This window comes from Amblyomma mixtum, chromosome 5, assembly GCF_055824585.1.
Source record: "Amblyomma mixtum isolate Tamu chromosome 5, ASM5582458v1, whole genome shotgun sequence".
NCBI classification, from domain to species: domain Eukaryota; kingdom Metazoa; phylum Arthropoda; class Arachnida; order Ixodida; family Ixodidae; genus Amblyomma; species Amblyomma mixtum.
Genome location: NC_143016.1, coordinates 144,913,096 through 144,933,568, shown reverse-complemented (window position 1 = coordinate 144,933,568; position 20,473 = coordinate 144,913,096). Strand labels below are relative to the sequence as shown.

General features: G+C 45.5%; 1 protein-coding gene across 1 annotated transcript in view; it reads left to right on the top strand.

Moving 5' to 3' along the window:
* The window catches only part of LOC149343983 (uncharacterized), a 135,390-nt gene that overhangs the window by 97,576 nt on the left and 17,341 nt on the right, over nucleotides 1-20,473 (top strand). Inside the window, exons 10-13 of the mRNA XM_089547118.1 lie at nucleotides 5,811-6,058; nucleotides 9,106-9,192; nucleotides 11,312-11,531; nucleotides 16,417-16,570. Of these exons, the coding sequence (XP_089403244.1) occupies nucleotides 5,811-6,058; nucleotides 9,106-9,192; nucleotides 11,312-11,531; nucleotides 16,417-16,570 (709 nt within the window). The remainder of the gene's footprint in view (nucleotides 1-5,810; nucleotides 6,059-9,105; nucleotides 9,193-11,311; nucleotides 11,532-16,416; nucleotides 16,571-20,473) is intronic.

Sequence of the window (20,473 nt, the reverse complement as noted above, 5' to 3'; positions counted from 1 at the left end):
GGTTGCGGGAAAGAGTAGGTGACTAGTCAGGGATGACTATATGTCGAAAAGAGGGGCGCTGCACTTACACATCCCGAATCTGTATCCTTATCACGTTTCATTTGGCATGGATGCCTTGACTGCTCCACCATCATGTTTTCTGGCGTTCTCTGCCTGTCCACGTAGGACACATTGTCCAGGGGCTAGACTCTATACATCCAGTACTTCCCGTCCCATGCTCGAGGAGAACATCTATTTTTGACGACCCGCTTGAAACCAAAATATTTAGCTCTTTCATGGTGTTTTATGCGTAGTAGGTCTTCACTGAATAAATAAAGAATATATTGCTGAGACTTCAGCATGCCAATTAACCCTTCGGCTCGCGTACTTCGACCTTAGGTGTTCTTTGCGCCCTGTGCTTTTTTTAAGGAGCTTTACGGACAGTTCAAATGAAATGGTTGCCGATATCTTTCCATGAATATGCAAAAGCGTGAAGCGACTATTGGTGCACGCAAGCTGTCTCAAGATCTAAAAGTAATGATGCTGATAACGTTTGTCTTTTTTTGACACAGGAGGAGGATGAATAATATTTGCATAGTTTGCTACAGAGGGTTATGGCCGTGATTGGGGGGACTTTTTTGCTCATATGGCCCCAGTGGTGGGAGCCGCCACGGACAAAGGCCTCCACCCAGTCGCAGCCACAATCCTGAGTAATAAATTAAGTAAACGCTTTTCCCACTCCGTAAAAAACATAAGCTCTCAGAACCTGTAGCAGTGTGTGACGCGAGGTTCTGCGTTGCCTACTGAGCTCTTCATCCCACGATATATTGAGCTAAAGCATGTCGGAGCGGCTTTTGTAATATATGGTAATAAAAAGTGTTTCACCTAAGAAATTTGGCAATTTTTAAAAATAGCCTTTTTGAGGTAGAAGAGCGGTGCAGTACATCAGAATACAGCTAAGATGTGCTACCTAGCAGACTAGTTAACTAATATTGAGTAGTACGCTGTGGTTACCGTCGGCGCTCTGGCCCAAGAATTTATGGCTGTTGAGACTAGTTATTTTTTTAAGTATTTTTGTATCATTTCCCGATGTAGCCAAAATTTGTTCGCCGACAGCGCCGAGGGTAACCGCTTCTTCGAAAATCTAAAAACTTATATGGATATTAATTAAAGTGGGCTTCTCGCCTCTCAATACTTAAGGAGCCTAACAGTAATCGTTAAAAGCATAGCTATTTAATATTAGGTAACCAGCCTGTTGTTAGCATACCTTACCTCAATCCTGATGTACAACGGCGCTGAGAATGCTATGCCCAAAAAAGAGCTTTTCCAGCTGACAAAGCTTATTTGTAAAACCTGCGTTAAGTACCGAATACAGCCATCCCAATACAATATCATCGCAGTAACTTGATATACATTTATCCTCTCAGTTTTTCACGCATACTCGTCCTTCGACTTGTGCTCTTGTCCAGTCCGCCGCCCAATAAGCCTGGCGCCATCGCCGCTAGGTCCCTTTTCGGGCGGCGCGTATATAAGCAAGCGCCTTAGACCGATTCTACTACATTCCTCCACTCCGGCTATACTCGCGCTGCTCCTTAAACTCTATCAGGGAATAGGAAAACGCGCAGAATGTAACCAACCCCTATATGTAGCCTTTATTAATTTCGAAAAAAAAACATCTGAATCAGTGCAAAGCTCAGCAGTCATGCAGGCATGGCAGAATCGAGGTGTAGGAGAGTGGTGTGTGAAAATACTGGAAGGTATCTATCGCGAATAAACAGCTACGATAGTCATCCATAAATTCAGCAATAAAATTCCAATAAGTTAGGGCGTCAGGCAGACAGACACGATCTCGCTATTACCATTCATTGCTTCTTTACGGGAGGTATTGCGAGGGCTGAATTGGGAACAGTTGGGGACAAGACCTCATGTAGAATACCTAAATAATCTGCCATTCGCTGATGGCACGGCCTTGCTGACTCACTCAGGGGATGCTCGGCAAAGCACGATCATTAAGTTAGAACGGTGGGTCTAAAAATTAACATGCAGAATACAAAAGTAATGTTCAACAGTCCAGCAAGAGAACAGCAGTTCGCAATTGGTAGCGAGCTGCTGGAAGTGGTAAGGGAATACATCTACTTAGAGCAAGTAGTGATCACTGATCCGAATCATGAGAGGGAAAGAAGGAGAAGAATATGAATTAGGTCGAGCACATTTGGCAGGTTCTCTCAGATCATGAATGGCAGTTCACAAATATCCCTAAAAAGTAAAGTATATAAAGTATATAACTGCTGTTACTTGCGGATACTGTCCTATGGGGCAGAAACCTGGAGGCTAACGAAAAGGGTTCAGCTTAAGTTAAGGAGAGCACAGCGAGCTATGGAAAGAAAAATGACAGGGGTAAAGCTGAGGGACAGGAAGAGGGCAGAGTGGGTGAGGGAACAAACGCGGGTTAATGACATCTCAGTAGAAATCAAGAGAAAAAATGGGCTTGTGCAGGACATGTAATGCGAAGGCAAGATAACCGCTGGTCTTTAAGGGTCTTTAAGAGCGGATTCCCAGACAAGGGAAGTGTGGCAGGGTGCGGAAGAAAGTTAAATAGATGGATGACATTACTTAAGTGTCAAAGAGAGGGTTAATTGGAAAAACATGGGAGAGGACTTTGCCCAGCAGTAGGCATTGTCAGGCTGATGACGACGATGAGGATGGTTGACGTGGCAGCCAGCCTGCGGTTTGGAATTCCTTCGCTCTCACCATACCTTGCTCCCTGCACAACGACCACCCTTCGTGTACGCTTTCTTACGCTCCCATAATAGCCACCGCATTCCATGGTTGCCAGTCGGAGGGTGGTTCCAGAGGCAGCCACTCCCGCAATCCTTGCTCTTCCCATACTCATCTACTACCAAGGTAACCGGCATTTGGTTACACAATTTTACATTGTGTCCCCTTCATGTCTCCTTACAGAGTCTCCTTCATATTCTCAATAGACCCACCGGCGGTCAAAATCGTAATGTCTTCAGCAGACAGCACGTGCATGACACCTAGTATGCTTTGGACATTTTTTCCCCATTCCTCTCGGTTTCTTTTTTTTTTTGTGCAGCTCTCTGGAGGCCGGTTATACTGTGAGATGCTTTGCACTCCATTACAGATTTCTCTGCGCCAGATGTCGTTACGTTGTATTAATCGAAATCTATGTTTGAAGATTACAACCTCACTACACCGGGGTGCGCAATTTCTGCGTCCCCTTGTAAGAGTACAGTTTCCAGCAGCGCCACTGGCGGAAATGATGCAGAGGATGATGCTATATGCCTAGCCAAAGCTAACCTCTGCCCTTAGCCTCAAAGAAGACAAAACGGCCTCGGGCACACGGGCTAATCTCTCTCTGCTTACAACATCGCCACCAGCATTAACTTTTAAAACTGCAGATCACGTATTGCAAACTTAGCTCTAAAAAGCTGCAAAATGAAGTCTGCATCGCCCCGCACACACTTTATTTATTTATTTATTTATTTATTTATTTATTTATTTATTTATTTATTTATTTATTTATTTATTTATTTATTTATTTATTTATTTATTTATTTATTTATTTATTTATTTATTTATTTATTTATTTATTTATTTATTTATTTATTTATTTATTTATTTATTTATTTATTTATTTATTTATTTATTTATTTATTAGTACCTCACAGCCTCCGAAGAGCATTGGGTGAGGGGGTCAAATCGAAAAAAAGGTATATACAGATGTAAAAAACCGCAATATCGGTACAAGAACGCTGTACAAGTCAAATACAAGAAAGGAACACGAAATTTATACAAAACGGAGTTAAAATAACATCAGACACGAAAATAGAGAAAAAAAAAGCGACACACGAACATGATACAAAAAAAGCAACCAGGGGCAACAGAAGTGGTAAATGGGAAAACAACGTTAAGAACAAATGAAACTGTCGTACATTTCGAACATCACTATGGCAATAAATGTATACATAGTTGTTTTTTAAACTCACCAGGATCAATGAAGGATCAACTCACCAGGACTTGCTCTATTATTTATTTTATATGTTTATTTATTGGATGGGCAATGGGTGGTACTGCCCGTGGGCAGGACAAAAGGAAGTAATTAGTCTCCTGACGAGGCCCTGGCCCCACTGGGCGCAACAGCAGCGGTTACAAAATTCATATAGACAGAACACATACAATTGGATATAACAATCATCACCGTACAAAAATGCACATGAAGCATGTGACAAGTTCAAAAAGAAACACATGTTATTGTTAACACTTTGTACACAAATATAGAAACCAGAACACAATAACTTTGCAATTAGAAATAATTATTCGTACGTGTTTGGCCTTCTTGGACTGAACAGAAGTTGTATTGTGCGTATCAAAGTTCTCAGACTTCTACACGTTTTTGCGATCTCGAGAATGTCTGGGTAATTATTACATAGTTTCATAATTTGATGATCAATTGTAATCATAATTTGTCCTTGTTTTTTCTATGAGAATGAAATTACGACACAATTTCACGCGCCTCATGATCACACGACCGCAGGCGTTGCATTGTTGGAAATAAAAATAAATGGGAAATTCTTGGCGTGGTGGCACCCACTACCACCCCATTTCAATGGACCACCTCATGTATCATCCCACTTTATGCGCAAAACAAGGCAAGTTTTATAGGTTTGAGAATTTTTAACTTAATTTTTGTTTTTTGTGCTCTAAGCCTGAATTGTGAATATTCACCACAACTTTCATGAAAAATCCGTGTTACAAAAATTTTTTGTTTGAAATGCATACCTAAGAGGCCGCATTCATGCAACTTCATTTTGATGTGTTGAACATCAGTGTAATTGCACATAATTTTCAGGCTAAACCAGAAAGCTAGAAGGTTACTAAAGAGGATTCTGAAATCTCCTTTTAACCGCGGTAAATCGATCTACACTGTCCTAGCATTCTTATCAACTTCGAATATTGTCCTGTGAATCTGATTTCCTTATCAAATCGAATTAAACTTCCCTGCTCATGCCTTTCTTTTTTAACTCGCCTTCGAAAAATGGACGAGTCAATCAACGCGTGGCGTCCCTTTCAGCCAGTCGCTTGGCGACTTATCTTTCGCTTTTATTTTATTTTTTAGGTTTCTGTTTCAGTTTCAGTCACAGACTATACATCCACAAATTAGGCTTGCGGAAATAAAAATACGCGTCGACGTTTTGCTTTCATCGATCGCTACGTATCACTCCGCCGATGGCAGAGCGGCAAGCTGCCACGCGGCTGGCTTAAAGGCCCTCCACGCATGGGCTGACTCCTCGTCTTTTTGAAGGTGAGTTAAAAAAAAGGCGGAAGCCGGGACCTTTAATTCCATTTAATAGGGAAATCGGCCACACAGGACAATAATTCGAAGCGTCTAAGAGTGCTCGGAGCGCGCAGATCGAGTTGGCGCGGTAAAAGTACGGCTCACAATCCTCTTTAGTGCACCTTTAAACACTCTGATGAAGGAGCTAACGTCACTCAGCCGTTTCTTCGCCAAAAAGCTGATTGGCTGCATCGCGCAGCTTGGTGCGATCAGGTGTGTTCACGTGTAGGCGCGTGCTCTAACAGTGCTTCATAATTTGCACTCAAATGTAGCTTCGCTCACGAGTCCCGCGCATATGAAAGTCTACCTTGTGGCGCGGTCTGGATAGGAAAACACAGAAGCAAGCGGTGTTGACTCGCTAATTGCGCCTTCCGGCGTTACTTGTTAGGTACTTCCACTTTGTCCTTTTGTACTGGCACCTTGGTATTTGCTTGCAACTCGTTGTAATGCAGCTGGAACCGTTCTCCTCCAGAGAGGAGGTGCTTAAGGAGTATCAAGGCGAGGACATTGAGCTGAGCCTGCCCGAAGGGAAAACCTGGGACCAGTACGAGTGGTTTTCACTCTTCTGCTTCACGGCCCAAGCAGACTTCGGACACTTGCAAATACCCTCCGCAGACACCCTGACGGTGCCTGTCTACTTCAAAGGAGGCAGCAGACAGGGCCGACGAGCCGTGCAACGACGAGCACGTTTGGGAAACCTCAGCGTCAGAGCCGAATCAGGTACGAAAACAATCGAGCATGTGCTGCACGCGCTCTTCGAAAAACTAGCGCACGAGCCATCCTCTTTTTGAGCCTAAAATCTTCAGTGCCAAAGGACAAATAAACGAGCTTACATGCGAGGAACGACCAGCGGCAAATCTTTCGTGAAATAATGGGGCCGCATAGGACGAAGGCTTAGTGCAAGCGCACTTCATCACTCGGCCTTAGTGCTAGCCTGAAGTGTTTTAGCCACCTCCTCCTTCCCACACTTTCGCCGTAGTCTCCTTCCCATTCTAGGGTAGTAGAGTTTGGTTGGTTCCCATGGCAACTACGAACAGGCTACGCGTTGTCACGCTCTCTCCACATCCATCCCCTTCCACGATAATCATTCTCCGGTGGGGGATTTCTCCGCTATCTCTACACTCTCCTCCTTCCATGGTAAACTTCTCCCAGATAGTTAGGGTTGTAACCAACCTCTGATGAGTCCTTCGCACGATCATGCCATAAAGCCTCCTTCCATGGTAAGCGTCCTCTTCCTTCCTGGGCAATTACCCTCCAGATGGTTCCCGTGCCAACCGCTGACAGGTTGCGCCTTGTTACGCTCTCGTCATACCTTACCCTTTCAAGCGTAACCATGCTCGGGTTGAAAATTGCTGCGCTTTCCCGGTACCTTCTTATTTCCACGGTACCCAACCTGAGGACGATTCTTGTGCTAGCCACCCACCGGTTACGCATTGCTCCGTACACGTCATACCTCCCTCTATGCACGGGAACTACTGTTCGAGTGGTTTTATTTATTTATTTATTTATTTATTTATTTATTACAGATACCTGCTGCGCCCAAGGGCATTATTGCAGGGGGGGAAACACAATAACTTCTGCTCATTTGGCCGAAAGTACACATAATAACAGAAATACAATCACGCAACTAATAGATGAGGAAAAACATGCACTGAAGGAAGACAACCACACTCCACAAATAAAATAACACTAATGAAATGAAAAAGACACGCGCAAGACAACTGCGCGCCACGTCACATATCAGATAAAAATGCGCGGGATTGACCTTCCCTGCAGCACTCAGTGACGCCGGCTGGTAGCCTGTTCCACTCATTGATCGTCCGTGGAAAGAATGAGGTTTTGTAAACATCTGTGCGACACTTAATCTCTCGGATCTTCCACTGATGATCAACTCGTCTAGAAAAAAAATGAGGTTGAAGCAAATACCGGTCTTTGTCAATGCTCAGCTTTCCAAAATAGATGCGATGCATGATTTATAATCTCAAATGTTTCCTACGGTTAGCTAAAGATCCCCAGCCAAGGTGGTTTTTAAGAGACGTGACACTAGTGGAGAAGCTGTAATTATTGGACACAAATCTCGCAGCATTATTTTGGACGCTCTTGACCATATCACATAAGTAAGCAAACTGGGGGTCCCATACAGGGCAGGCATGTTCAAGAATTGGTCGGATGTAAGTGAAATACAGGAGTTGTTTGACAGTAGACGGTGCTTTATTGAAATTTCTTTTTAAGAAATTAAGCATTCTGCAGGCTTTGGATGTAGTATACTCAACTTGCCTCGTCCATGTTAGGTTAGATGAAAAATAAACGCCGAGGTACTTGTATTCAAGTACTTTTTGCAAGGGAACATTATGTAGTGAGTAATTTGTTTGTGATGGGGAACGCTTTCGAGTGAGAGAAAAATTGGCATTCTGTGGCATTCAAAGACATTTGCCATTTTGAGCACCAGGACTGGATCGAATCCAAGTTTCGCTGTAGTTTTAACGCATCAGAGGAATTTTCCACATCAGTGTAAACGACACAATCGTCAGCATAGAGCCGAACTTTGCAGGTAAGATCCAAAACAATATCATTGATATAAATCAGAAACAGAAGGCGTCCAAGAACAGACCCCTGCGGTACACCTGAGGAAATGTTTACACAACCTTAGTGCGAACCATTAATCAAAACACGCTGCATGCGGCCCTGAAAATACGAATGAAGCCAATCGATGACATTGGGGTGCAGACCAAGACAACTTAAATTATGTAACAATAGTAAATGAGGTACAGAGTCGAAGGCTTTCTTAAAATCTAGAAATACGCAATCTATTTGAGAGCCACGGTCAAAGGAAGAAACCAGATCATTGCTAAACTCAAGCAACTGAGTAGTACAGGAAAAACCTGTCCTAAAGCCATGCTAAACTTCTGTAAAATACCCATGAGAGTCAAGGTGTTTTATGACTGCACTATATATTATGTGCTCCAACGTTTTACAGCAGACACTCGTTAAAGAAATCGGTCGGTAATTAACAACAGAGCTTTTTGAACCACTTTTATGCACTGGTACCACATTAGCATTTTTCCAGTCATTTGGCAGAGACGCCGACTTAAGTGATGATCGGAACAAGTTGACTAAGTAGTAAGATATTTCATTCGCGCAAGACTTTAAAGCAAAGTTAGGAACATCATCAGGACCATCGGCAGAAGATGAATTGACATCACTAAGCAATTTTGACACACCTTGGTGAGTAAAAACCAATTCAGACATGGCTTCAGTGACAGATTCACGAGTTAACGGAAGTTCTCCGATGCAGTATATTGGCGCAAAAGAAAACTGAAAAACAGCATTAAAGCAGAATGCCTTATCACCATTATTAGTAATAACTTCACCATCATGGTCTAAATTCGGTATTCCGACTTGTTCACTTCCATTGTGTTTCAAAAACGTCCACAATTCCTTAGGAGTATTACGCAGTTTTGATCCCAAGTCATCCCCACTGGTGGCAGCACCTGTCATCGCAGTGCAGTGACCCCTCATTTAACCGCTGTACCACTATGCCAGGAGTGGTATGAGAACTCGCAGGGTTCTCTGAATGTAGAGTGACCAGGTCTGCATATCCACTATGCCAGGAGTGGTATGAGAACTCGCAGGGGTCTCTGAATGTAGAGTGACCAGGTCTGCATATATGAGAATTAACCCATTACGCTATCGCGTCATATCCTTAAGGCAGAGCTTAAGTGCCCGCTTTTTAACATTTTTTTTTCTTTTTCATGCTAATTCTCAAGCGGTCCACTTCAACGACAGCAGCCGACGCCGGCGAACCATGCATCGACGCATGCGTTTGGGAAACCCGAGCCTCAAGGCCGCATCTGGTACGAAGAGAACTGTGCATATGCTGTACGCGCTTTCTGAAAAAATAGCGAACGACTAATCCGCTTTTCGAGCCTGAGATCAACGATGCCAAGGGCAAACAAACGTTCTTACCCGAAGCAGGCGAAGAATGATGACCGGTTTATTGTGCGAGAAATGAGCCTGCAGCGCACGACAGTTGCTTAAAGCAACAACTTCAATAAAACATGGTGCTGGGCTAGTTGGTTATTCATACTTGGTAGGAAGACAGCGCAAAAAGCGACAACCACAGGGGAGGACAAGACACAAAAGAACGCTACTATCAACTGCGATAGCAGCGTTCTTTTGTGTCTTGTCCTGTCCTGTGGTTGTCGTTTTTGGCGTGGTTTTCCTACCAAGTATGCTTAGACCAACCTTTCTTCTTAACATTACAAGCTCTAACAGCTTTGCGACCTCAGTCATATGAATGTCTCATTACAAGCTTCTATTCAGGAAAAGCTGTATTCTTAGTCACGATCTGCATCCCTAACATGACTTTCTTATTTTCTGCCACTAATTGGAATACCGAACTTAGTATTCAGCTCGAGACGACTATTCTTAGCTTCCTTATTTGACATTCCCTTATACGAAGCAGAGATGCAGTTTGTCGGGCATCATTCCAAGCAGCACATGTGATTGGCCCAATATTGTAAACTTATTGGCAAAGGCCTGTCCAACAAAAGGCCACAGTGAAAGCATTCATTTGCAATAGTGGTCTGTTTGCCTGTGCTGCTTGAGATAGTACACTGATGCACTCTGTTTCGCAGTATAGTGGATTCATACGCGGAAAGCGATACATGTAAGCGCGCTCCCTACGAGAAATTTGAGGCCCCAGTGAACAGAACGTTTCGAAAGATGCTTACCGTAAAAACGTGTTTTCGTTCTCACTCTCTCAAGAGCTGTGAGGTGGTAGCGATACTTGTATTGCGCCTTCCCACTCTCGCTCCTTTCCCCAGGTACGTCGCTTGCAATATACGCATGTCCATTTTACCGACGCTATCCCAAACTGAAGACCATTATGAAGAGCACATTTTCCTCAATTTCAAATTTCCGTAATAATAGACAGCTGAAACAGCGGCAGTCTGTATTGGCTCCTTGACAGTTCAGTAGCCCTGGCAAATTAGTTGAGTGGCATCGTCGGTCATGCATGCTGTGCCCAGTGGCTAAGCGGCCGAAATGTTTTCCGTTACCTGAGTGGATTCAGACACATTTTTTTGCAAGCATTTCTTCGCAGAGAAGCCAACCCCATTCGTTCGCGATTGAACGCGGGCTTCTGCGTGTACTATCGGCAACAAATCAACACAGTCAAGAGAAATGAAAAACCAAGAGAGAGAAACCAACATATTAGCTCCTGGAGCGGGAATACAAGATTGTTTCATTGACGCTTCTTAATGACAGCTTGCGCGCCTAAGAAGTCGGATTAACCTGCGCAAGTACTGAACGTGCTCTAGCACAGATGTTTTCTTCGCGTTTCAGCTGTCTGTGTTTCATTTGTTGCTAGTTGTGCAGTCCGCGGCGGTTTGAAGATTGTCACACTCACTCTGAGCGAACAGGAACAATAATGGTATCCTACTGTGACGGGGACTAAGCTTCAAATAGAAATTACAGTTCAGTGTATAGGCAGGCAAGAAGCTAGCAAATCGAGGCTACTGCGTTCGCCGTTCTTGTCAAAAAAAAATGCACTAGGCCACTTTGAGTCTACACATAATAAGCCTAACATGCTCTCCTTCAGATGGCATCAAGCTGAAGTACATGGTGATGTACCATGCTTACTAGCAGATATTTCAATGTAAACAAGCGTTCAAATACAACCCCTGGGCTGGCTTGTCGTGTGTTTTGCAGAGAGCGCTGTACAGAAAAGTCTTGGCTCGAAAACTGCTGCGTACATGTGGAGAATACGGGCCTTTCTCGGTTAAAACCAAATTCCAGAAAATAAATTGGCTTACGTGTGTCGTTTTTAAACCTTAAACTGAGAACTCCAAACAGCAACAACTACATCACCTAATATGTTCTCTTCTTAACGCAAGCCAGATTGTGATGCGGTAGATTTACGCTGCTTTTCGTTTTGGTTTGTGAACCCTTCGATACGGGGCCATCCTGCAGGCAAGCCCAAGTTGCTAGCGTGCACATTCGGGGAGTTTGGCGTGAAGAGAGCAATGGTTCCCTCGGATGGGCTGTGCGACATCGTGTTCTACACGGACGTGGAATACGACAGCGACAAAAATACCATAGCTTCGACTGACGGAGGTCCAGCCTTCGCCATGCTGAAGTCGGCAGCCAAGAAGTACACCAAGACCACCTTCGGCACCTCAATGTCCACAGGGTGAGCACCGCCCCGGGCTCTGTAACGAGCCGGTTTAGTTTCTACGTCGAAGTAAAAAAGTGCCTCAAAAGGGAATGAGGTACGCCGAGCAGCGAGTGCAGTGAAAGTCAGGTTTGACTGTGTTTGATAGGTGCTCACTCAATCGGCGGGTTGTTTTTCAGCGGGATTTATCTGCTCCTGGCCACGCAAAGGTTCAGCAAGGCTTTCGTGTGCGGAATACTTGAACCAGAAAAGCAGAATTTTCTTCATATAGCCTAGCAACGGTTTGTGAACATGTGGTAAGGAGATTTACGAACTCGTGGGGAGCGCTCAGCACAGAGTCGTTGCGAAGAAAAGATGTTTACGCCAGAATTTTGTTTGCTTGCGAACGTAAATTAGCGTACATGTTTTCAGCTGCTTCAGCAAGAAGATAAAACTTTGGCCATAGTACGGTTAAATGTGTTAGAAGAGCGAATTTACATTGTGTTCTTTCTTTATAAAGATACGCAACATATCAGCAAACTTAAACCGGCAAATAGGGGACGCCTAACCCCCATGAATTTCTGCTTTTGCGTGCGTCATCTTTCGATTGCGATGGGCGATTTGTGGTTCTTACTTCAGTGACGGGTTGCAACAACGTCGAGCTTAGCCTGCCATGGTGGCTCAGCTGCTCAGCAGTGACTCGGCTGCTGATCCAAAAGAAGCAGGCTCGATCCCGGCAGCGGTGGTCCAATTTTAATGGAGGTGAAATTCTACACGCCCGTGTACTGTGCGATGTTCGTGCACGTAAAGATCTCCAGATGGTCAAAAGTTGCAGAACCGTTCACTACAGCGTCCCTTATAACCTGAGCCGCTTTTTGGCGTTAAACCCCCATCAACCTAAATCCAACGTTGAGTTTATAGAAAACATGTATAAAAACCGGTTTAATAGCTGTTCGTTGATTTTTTGTCACAGGCCAGATTTAGAATGCAATAAGACAAAACTTGAAGCAGCGATTACATGGCAGTTTTTTATGCCTCACTTGTCCGAAGCATTGCATTAATTCCTCTTTGACGTAAGAACCATCGTTCGTCTCTTTAAATTGAAAGCAACGAGTCTAGGATCCGTGGATATCAGTTTTAATTGCGAAGGACATGCGGAATATTGTAAGGTATTGTTATGGAAGCATTGATAGTAATGATCCAGTCTTGCGATTCGTAGCAAAAACTTTCTTTTATCGTTTTTTCACCGTTTCAATGTAGTAGTTACGACTGCCATTGAAAATAAATGGGGAAAGTTTAAAATGATCGCGAAACAAAAAAGTCGTTTGGGAAAAGACGTAAGCTTGCCGAGGGGATGTCTACGGATATAATGCGTTTTGCATTGCAGAATCAGCGTGTAGAAGAGTGTTATGTGCTAATATTGGAAGATATCTATAACGGCAGCACAGCTACCAAAGTCCTCCCTAAAGTCAGCAATTAAATTCCAATAAGAAATGGTGTCAGGGAGAGAAACACGATTTCGCCACTGCTATTTACAGCCCGTTTACAGCAGGTATTCCGAGGCCTGAATTGGGAACAGTTTGGGATAAGACTTAATGGAGAATACTTAAATAAACAGCGATTCCCTGATGACACTTCCTAGCTAAGCCAATCAGGACATGAATTGCAAAGCATGTTTAATAAGTTAGGCAGGCAGAGCAGAGCGGTGGGTCTAAAAATTAACATGCAGAAAATGGAAGTAATTATCAACAGTATAGCAAGGAAAGAGCAGTTCGCAATTGTTTACTTGGAGCTGGAAGCAGTAAGAGAATATGTCTTCTTAGAGCCGCTAGTGAGCGCTGATCTGGATCATTATAGGGAAATAACTAGAAGGATAAGAATGGCATGAGGGCGCATATGGCAGGTTCTCTCATATCATGAATGGCAGTTAACAATACCCCTCAAGAGAAAAGTATACAACAGCTGTATCTTACCGGTACTGACCTATGGGGCAGAAACTTGGAGGCTAACGAAGAGGATTGAGCTTGAACTATGGACAATGCAGAGAATTATGTAAAGAAAAATGATTGGTGTAAAGTTAAGAGATCGGAAGCGAGCGGAGTGGGTAAGGAAAAAACGAGGGTTAACGATATTCTTGCCAAAATCAAGACGAAAAAATAGGCTTGGGTAGGGCATGTAATGCGAAGGCAAGATAACCTTTGGTCCTTAAGGATAACCGGAGTGGATTCCAAGAGACGCCAAGCGTAGCAGGGGTTGGCAGAAATTTAGGTAGGCGGATGAGATTAAGAAGTTTGCGGGGATGCGGTGGCTGCAACTGGCAAATGAAAGGGTTAATTGGAAAGACATGGGAGAGGCCTTTGCCCTGCAGTGGGCGTAGTCAGGCTGATGATGATTGCGTGTTTACTGTTTAAACAAAGCTCATTGCTTCGATCTTGAGTCGCATTGCTAGCAGAACTGATGAAACTTTATTTCACTGGAGTTAAGATTTCTTAAGAGCCTTCGCACAGAGCAACTTATCGGAACGCTAAATATGCGAGAGCAACCTGTACCCGCTGAAAGGAAGCTCAAACACATGCAAACACACTGTTTCTTGCATCCAACGTTACACTGCGGCATGCAAAGCACTGTCTGGTACTGACTGCTTCGTGGTTTGCGAACGGAATGAGCGTCGCCCTAGCCGACGGTTCAGTCAGGCGCAATGTCCACTTAGCCGCAGTAAGGTTGATGGTTTCACCGCACAAGAGGAATGGAAGGTGGCTAACTTTGGCGGAAAAGGAAGTTCACATTTCAGCGGCGCACTGGTAGCTAAAGATATCATGGGAAAACAGGAAACAGGAGAGTGAGGTGCCAGGAAGCGGAAAACATAGAGCACAGAGAAAGATTCAGTGCGTTCAGTTTGCGCGATAGCAACGAGCCGCTTGCGACTGCAACGCAACACAGAGAAATGAGAAACTAAATTCCTTATATTCAAAATAAATACAGCAAATGTCCAAAACACTTACCAAAGTGCATCTTATATTTTTACGCACAACTGAGTCCCTACGCTTGTGGCCAGGTTTATTTTGGCTTGAAACGGTTAAAACCATGTTGACATAGAGTGTAAATCGGTTCGACGCTAAGCAGGGGGTTGAGGCGTACAGGACGCTCGGAAGAAAGCGCGGGGGTCATGGAGGAAGGAAAGAATTCAGGAGATGCCGTTACGTGACACTTTTATTACGAAGGCACTATGATAATCCTACTCCGCAAAATATTACTGCTTTCTTCACGCCTATGAGTCACGAAAGGAAAAGAAAGGCACATAACTGCCTCCCTTCTAAATGGAGACCTGAATCGCTCTGTGGGCTACGTAGCGGAAGTGACGGAAAGATGTGCGGTGGAAGCGTCAGTGTTGTCAACGTTGTGGCAGAAACGCTGCACTTGAGCAACAGGGCGCAGGCGTTGGTTCGGTTTATTGGCGTTGGCGCAGACAACGTTGCGCACTACGCTTCTCACATAGGAGGAAATGTAGCGGAGGCTGCGGAAGTGGTGCGCCCAGGAAACCATGTTACTCCGTCACGTATTAATATTTCCTCTCGAAGCCTCAGTGAGTGCTTGGATGAATACAGAGACCGGCATAAACTGAAGTTCTAGCGCTGAGAATGACGGCCAAAGCTATCGCTTTGGCCCTCTGACTATTATTTCAATCGAGTGTGGACAGCATTATAGGAACGGACGGAGTAAGATCGATTCACCCTATTAGCCGCGTATCATGCTGGATTATGTCATTCTTGCTTCTCGAAATCTCGATGAGGCGCAGGGAGGCATGATGGCAACGCGTAAAACGAGGTGCAGAAGCTTACAATTCGTGGTAGTTGTGATTTTCCGCAAGGAAATATGGTCACGGTCGCTGTGGTTTATGGCGAACTAGTTTTTGCTCGCTGACTTAGCCTGCGCGAACGGATGCGCTAGCTTCGGCAGCGTTGCTTGCTATGTACTGGAGCAGTGGGCCACCGGCGTTTATTGGGCTCTTTGTTATTCACTGCTCGCAACAGGTGGTTTCTCCCACACATTATGGCGTGCAGCTTGGATAGCCAGGGCCTCTTCTGAGCTTTCCTTGCTCCATGGCGCAGGTGGACTGCGCCAGCTGAGCGAAAGCGGCGACGAGAGCATTCGCTGCGCCGTGCCAGCCGGGTGTTGTCGCCGGCTGGCCGAGCGAGAAAGATCATGCGATCATAAAGTGAAGCAAATTGCATCATTCGCGTAATTACAGTCCGGTGTCAGGAACCGGATGCTACCTAAGCCCAGCATTGCGAGTGGTGGGTTAGCTGCACCTGATGTGGCCCGTGATTAACATGATTTCGTGCTGTGTAGAACAAAACGCGCTTGCAGTAGAAAGAGCTGGATTTTCACCGGTGCACCTGCTCTTCGAAAAGCCAAGCGAAAACATCGGAGTAACATAGTATACGTCGTACTTGTATTGTGTATGTTTTGTTCAATGTCTCGTATATGCGAAGGTTGACAATGCTTGCCGTGATCTACAATATCGTTATATCGCGGCTGCTCCTCTCTACTAACTTCTTGGACGTATAGGGGCGTCTCCTCAGCGTGGTTTTGAGTTAGAGATTCTGGTAACATTTCTGAGGAAACGTCTTGCTACAGATATTTGAGATGGGTTTCTGAGGAAACGTCATCTCGCTGATGTTTTAGAGAAGTTTCTTCGAAAACGCTTACTGTCGACACCGGTGAGATGTTTCGATCTACCCCAAGACGGTTGTAACCATTTGGAGCTGATTCAAGACACTTGCAAGACGTTTTGTGTTTCGTGGGATGACACTTTATCGTACCATGCTCTTCGGACGTCTCTAGTTGTTATTGATAATCTTGGAAGCCCGACCCTAATAGTAGATATGAGTACGAAAGCTCACACACTCATTTTTTCCCCCAGATCGATCATCAATGCCATGAAGGACAAGCTGCCGAAACTGAAAGCCTCCATGGACCTGCTATTTCGCGCCCGGTTCATTCACTTTGGGATGCTGAACGTCGAAAATATCGAACATTATGACACTTTAAAGAGTGCAGACCTTAGGTACTTGAAGGTGAGGTCACATGTGTAGCCAGCACTTCTCATTTGTCGAAAGTACGCTGTAATAACATGTTATCCTCTGTGAAAAATGCCTCCTTGATTTCAATGCCAGCCAAAAGTGTGATTTAAGAATCGAACACCCCTCTTACTGTGCAATACTCTGGTCTCTTAATGCACAAGCTTCCGTACTGCTCGGCATCTGATGAAAGGGGTTCAGAGCCCCCCAATTACTAGCGTCAAATGACGAGAAGTAGTCAAACTAGTCATTCGTCTCTCTTTTGCTTCACTAGGTGGGGCGTTAGTGGCGCCACGCAACTGCGAATAGACGAAAAGAGATGGTCAAAGGTTTCATAGGCATTATCCCCCAGGCTATGTTGGTGCCCTTGTTAATATTGGGTTCTCTTGACGCATTTCTTCCCATCTGCTTTATATTTTGTGCCGTTTTTCCTGCTATATGTTGCCTGATTTGAAACAGACAACCGACAATTTTTGCTGAGGGCTATGCAAGAAATAGAGGCGAGGATTGTAGGACGAGATAAACGCGAGGATTTGAGTTTAAACAGTCCTCTATTTTATACAGATGAGACTGTAACGCCTAACCAAAGTATAGAACAAGATTCGAACGTTTTAGGACGAAGTCGGTGCCTATTTAAGCGTCATTTTATGGAAAGGACGCAGATAGCAGCTGACCTAGCATCTTCACCGTCGTCGTAGAAGAAAGGAGGGGATTCTGGGCTGCTGGTCACGTTCGGTTTGGTGTTCTGCTTGTACCGCGATTTAAGATGGAGCTCCATGATTAAGCTGGTAATTGCAACAGGAGGGCGGAACCAGCCGCCGGATACAGCGAACCTCAAAACCGAAGCTTAGCCCAACTGAACAGTCATTTAGCAGCTGCGCTCTAAACCAATCTCTGGAAGTTCTTTATGCAGACTGAGCGATGCACTCGCTACAAGTCCTTATTCTGCGACAGCTAAACGCACCGCCGTGCCACCAGCGACGGGATCCAGTGATCCGTTTTTCTTCCTCTAAACTCATTCTGCTGCTGTGGTGATTCTCACAAAACACACGTACACCTCGGGTTGCAGAATCAGGCTTTGAGACAACACCTCGAACACATTTCCTTCCACTTCGCGTATTGTTTAGTTACTGTAGAAGGAGGCTAACGCTCCGGCCATTCGGCATGCGCCGCGTACATGGCCAGGCACTCCACTTTTTGGGAATAGAAAACAGGGTGCACTACATAATCGCTTTAAGGGCAGCTAGTTTAGCGAGAATGAGCGATGAGAGATGCACTAGTACAGTGCTTCAACTGTAATGACTACTAAACAGGCCGCCTGAGCATAGGCTCAGTGCGGTTGGTGCAAGGATTCAGTGGTCCCGCTCCTCTCTAAACCGTGACGCTTCCTCTGCTATTACGAACTCCCGAAATACATGCGTAAATGAAATACGTCTCTGCCTACCCGACCTGTACCATGACTGCAGCCGAACAGAACTACAAGATCACAGAGCAAGAGTGCCTCGCTGTTCTCTGGCCGTTCAGAAATGTCCCTCTTATTTCTACAGCCGCCAGTTAACTGTCGTCACTGACCATCAAAGCCTGTGCCGGTTGTCGTCCCAGAAAAACTTATCCAGGCGCCTCGTTCGCTGGATTCTTCGCCTGCAGGAATTCGACTTTGCCGTCACCTCCAAGTCGGGAAAAGAACAAAAGCTCGCCGATGCGCTCTCTCGCTGCCCCCTCGCTGCCTCTCGCCTCACTGCCGCTTCGCCATCCCTCCAGTGTGCTCCTTCCACGGCTATTTCGACATTGACAGCCGCAGCCAATGATATCATGCCAGCTCCCAGGATCGGCGATCTCGCCTCAGCACAGTTGCCCGACCCTTACTGTCGAACTCTCATGGATCTTCTCAGTGGCACTACGCGGCGTCTCAATGCCCGTATAGGTCGCCAACTTCTGTTTCAAGCTGGTCGCCGACATCCTTCTGTGGCGCGATTATAGCGCCCTCGGTCACTCTTGGGTATCTGTCATACCCCGTTTTCTTCGCGATGAAGTTTTGCAGGCATTTCACGACGGCTCTCTGGCCCGCCACTTAGGCTTCGAGAAAGCGTATGACCGCATAAAGCACCGTTTCTTTTGGCCTGGCCTCTCAGCCTCTGTTGGCAAATATATTTCCTCTTGCATCCCTTGCAAGCGCCGCAAACGCACCATGTCTCCTCTTGTGAGTGTGAGCCTCCTCCAGCCTCTACCCTCTCCTTTCTCTTCCTCCAAAGTCGTTGCAATTTGCCTCTATGGTCCCTTACAGTTAACTCCATCTAGAACCTGTTGCATCGTCACTGTGATCGACAACTTAAGCAGATACGCTGAAACGGCCACGTTCCTTCCGGCTATGCTTCTGAAATTGCCAATTTTTTTCCAGAATGCCCTACTTCTGCGCCTTAGTGCACCTCGTGTGCTTCTCAGTGACCGCGGCAAGTCATTCCTCTCCAACGTCCTTGCGGAAGTTCTTCATGCTTCTGGAGCTGCCCACAAAACCGGTTCCACCTATCACCATCAGACCAATGGGCTCGCAGAACGCTTTCATCTCACGCTGTCAGATTTGCTTTACAGATATATCAAGCCCGACCACAGCAACTGGGACACCGTGCTCCCTTTCGTTACCCTTGCATGTAATACTACAGCGCAAAGAATCAGCTTTTCGCCGTAGTTTCTTGTGTATTGCCGCCGACCTAACTTCACTCTAGAAGCATCTTTCTTGTCTGCCCCCCCCCCCCGCACCTTTTCCACCCTCTCCCATGAAGAATTTACTTCCCGTCTTGCCTACTGCCGCACCATTGCCGGACTGAATACTGACGCCTGCCAAGCCTCCCGGAAAAAGCACCTATGACTTCACCCGCCACACTGTGTCTTTTTTCCAAGGCGATGAAGACTTGCTGTAGACTCCAGTGTGAACCCCCAGCTTGTGCGCAAAATTCCTCACTCGCTTTGTTGGTCCGTACATCGTTCTCGAACAAACGTCCCCTTTAAACTATGGCTTTGTCCTTGTCAATCCTGTAAATGGCAGTCGTTGCCGCGGTAAAGAGATCGTCCACGTTTGGCGTTTAAAGCCCTTTGCCCGTTGGCCCCCTTAGCCCGTTGGCCCCCTTAGGTAAGAAAGTGCCTTCCTTCATTCGTAGATATCCATCATCATCGTGTGACCTTCGTCTTCCTCGGTACATACATACGTTCATCATCATCGCTCCTCTTCGTTTTCGGAAGACTGGCCGCCATTACTGCGAGTGTGAATAAATCTCGCCCCGTCCTGTTTCACAATATTATTTTTCAGAATCACATCTTAGTCCGACGTCTCGAACACATATCATGCTACTTCTGAGGTGGCAAGGCCTCCTTTGAGATTAAGTAGGGGTCAGATGGAAGCGCTCGTTCAGAAGCGGATATTTCTGGAATATAAAAAGTGGTCAGTGAGTTTACACAATATATAAATGTCCCTCCTAAAATTTTCAGCTCAAGAAATGGCGAAATGAGAACACCACACGAGCTGTGCTAATTCGCACTACCCAGTATCGTGATCATCCAGAGTTTTTTTTATACGGCTGCCGTTTGACCCAGCGCGCAGAAGGAAAGGACGAAGCGTGCACACTGCTTTCTCTTCGTTCATGGCCTAGTGGCTGGCTGTGCAGGTTATGCATGCCGATTCGCGAGCTCCATGACCTTCTCCTTCGATTGTAACGACCCGTACACACCCTTCCGTTAGAACTTTGCTCAGCACCGACGCTCGACCCATGAAATGGGCAGTGTCGAATTGGCTCTCTAGACAGAAGGTGTCTTCGGTTCTACGAGAATCCTCAACACGAAATAACATTGCTGGCTTCTGGAGTTCTGCCTAAGTACTACGTTCTTTTACTTGCGAGGAGGATTCTA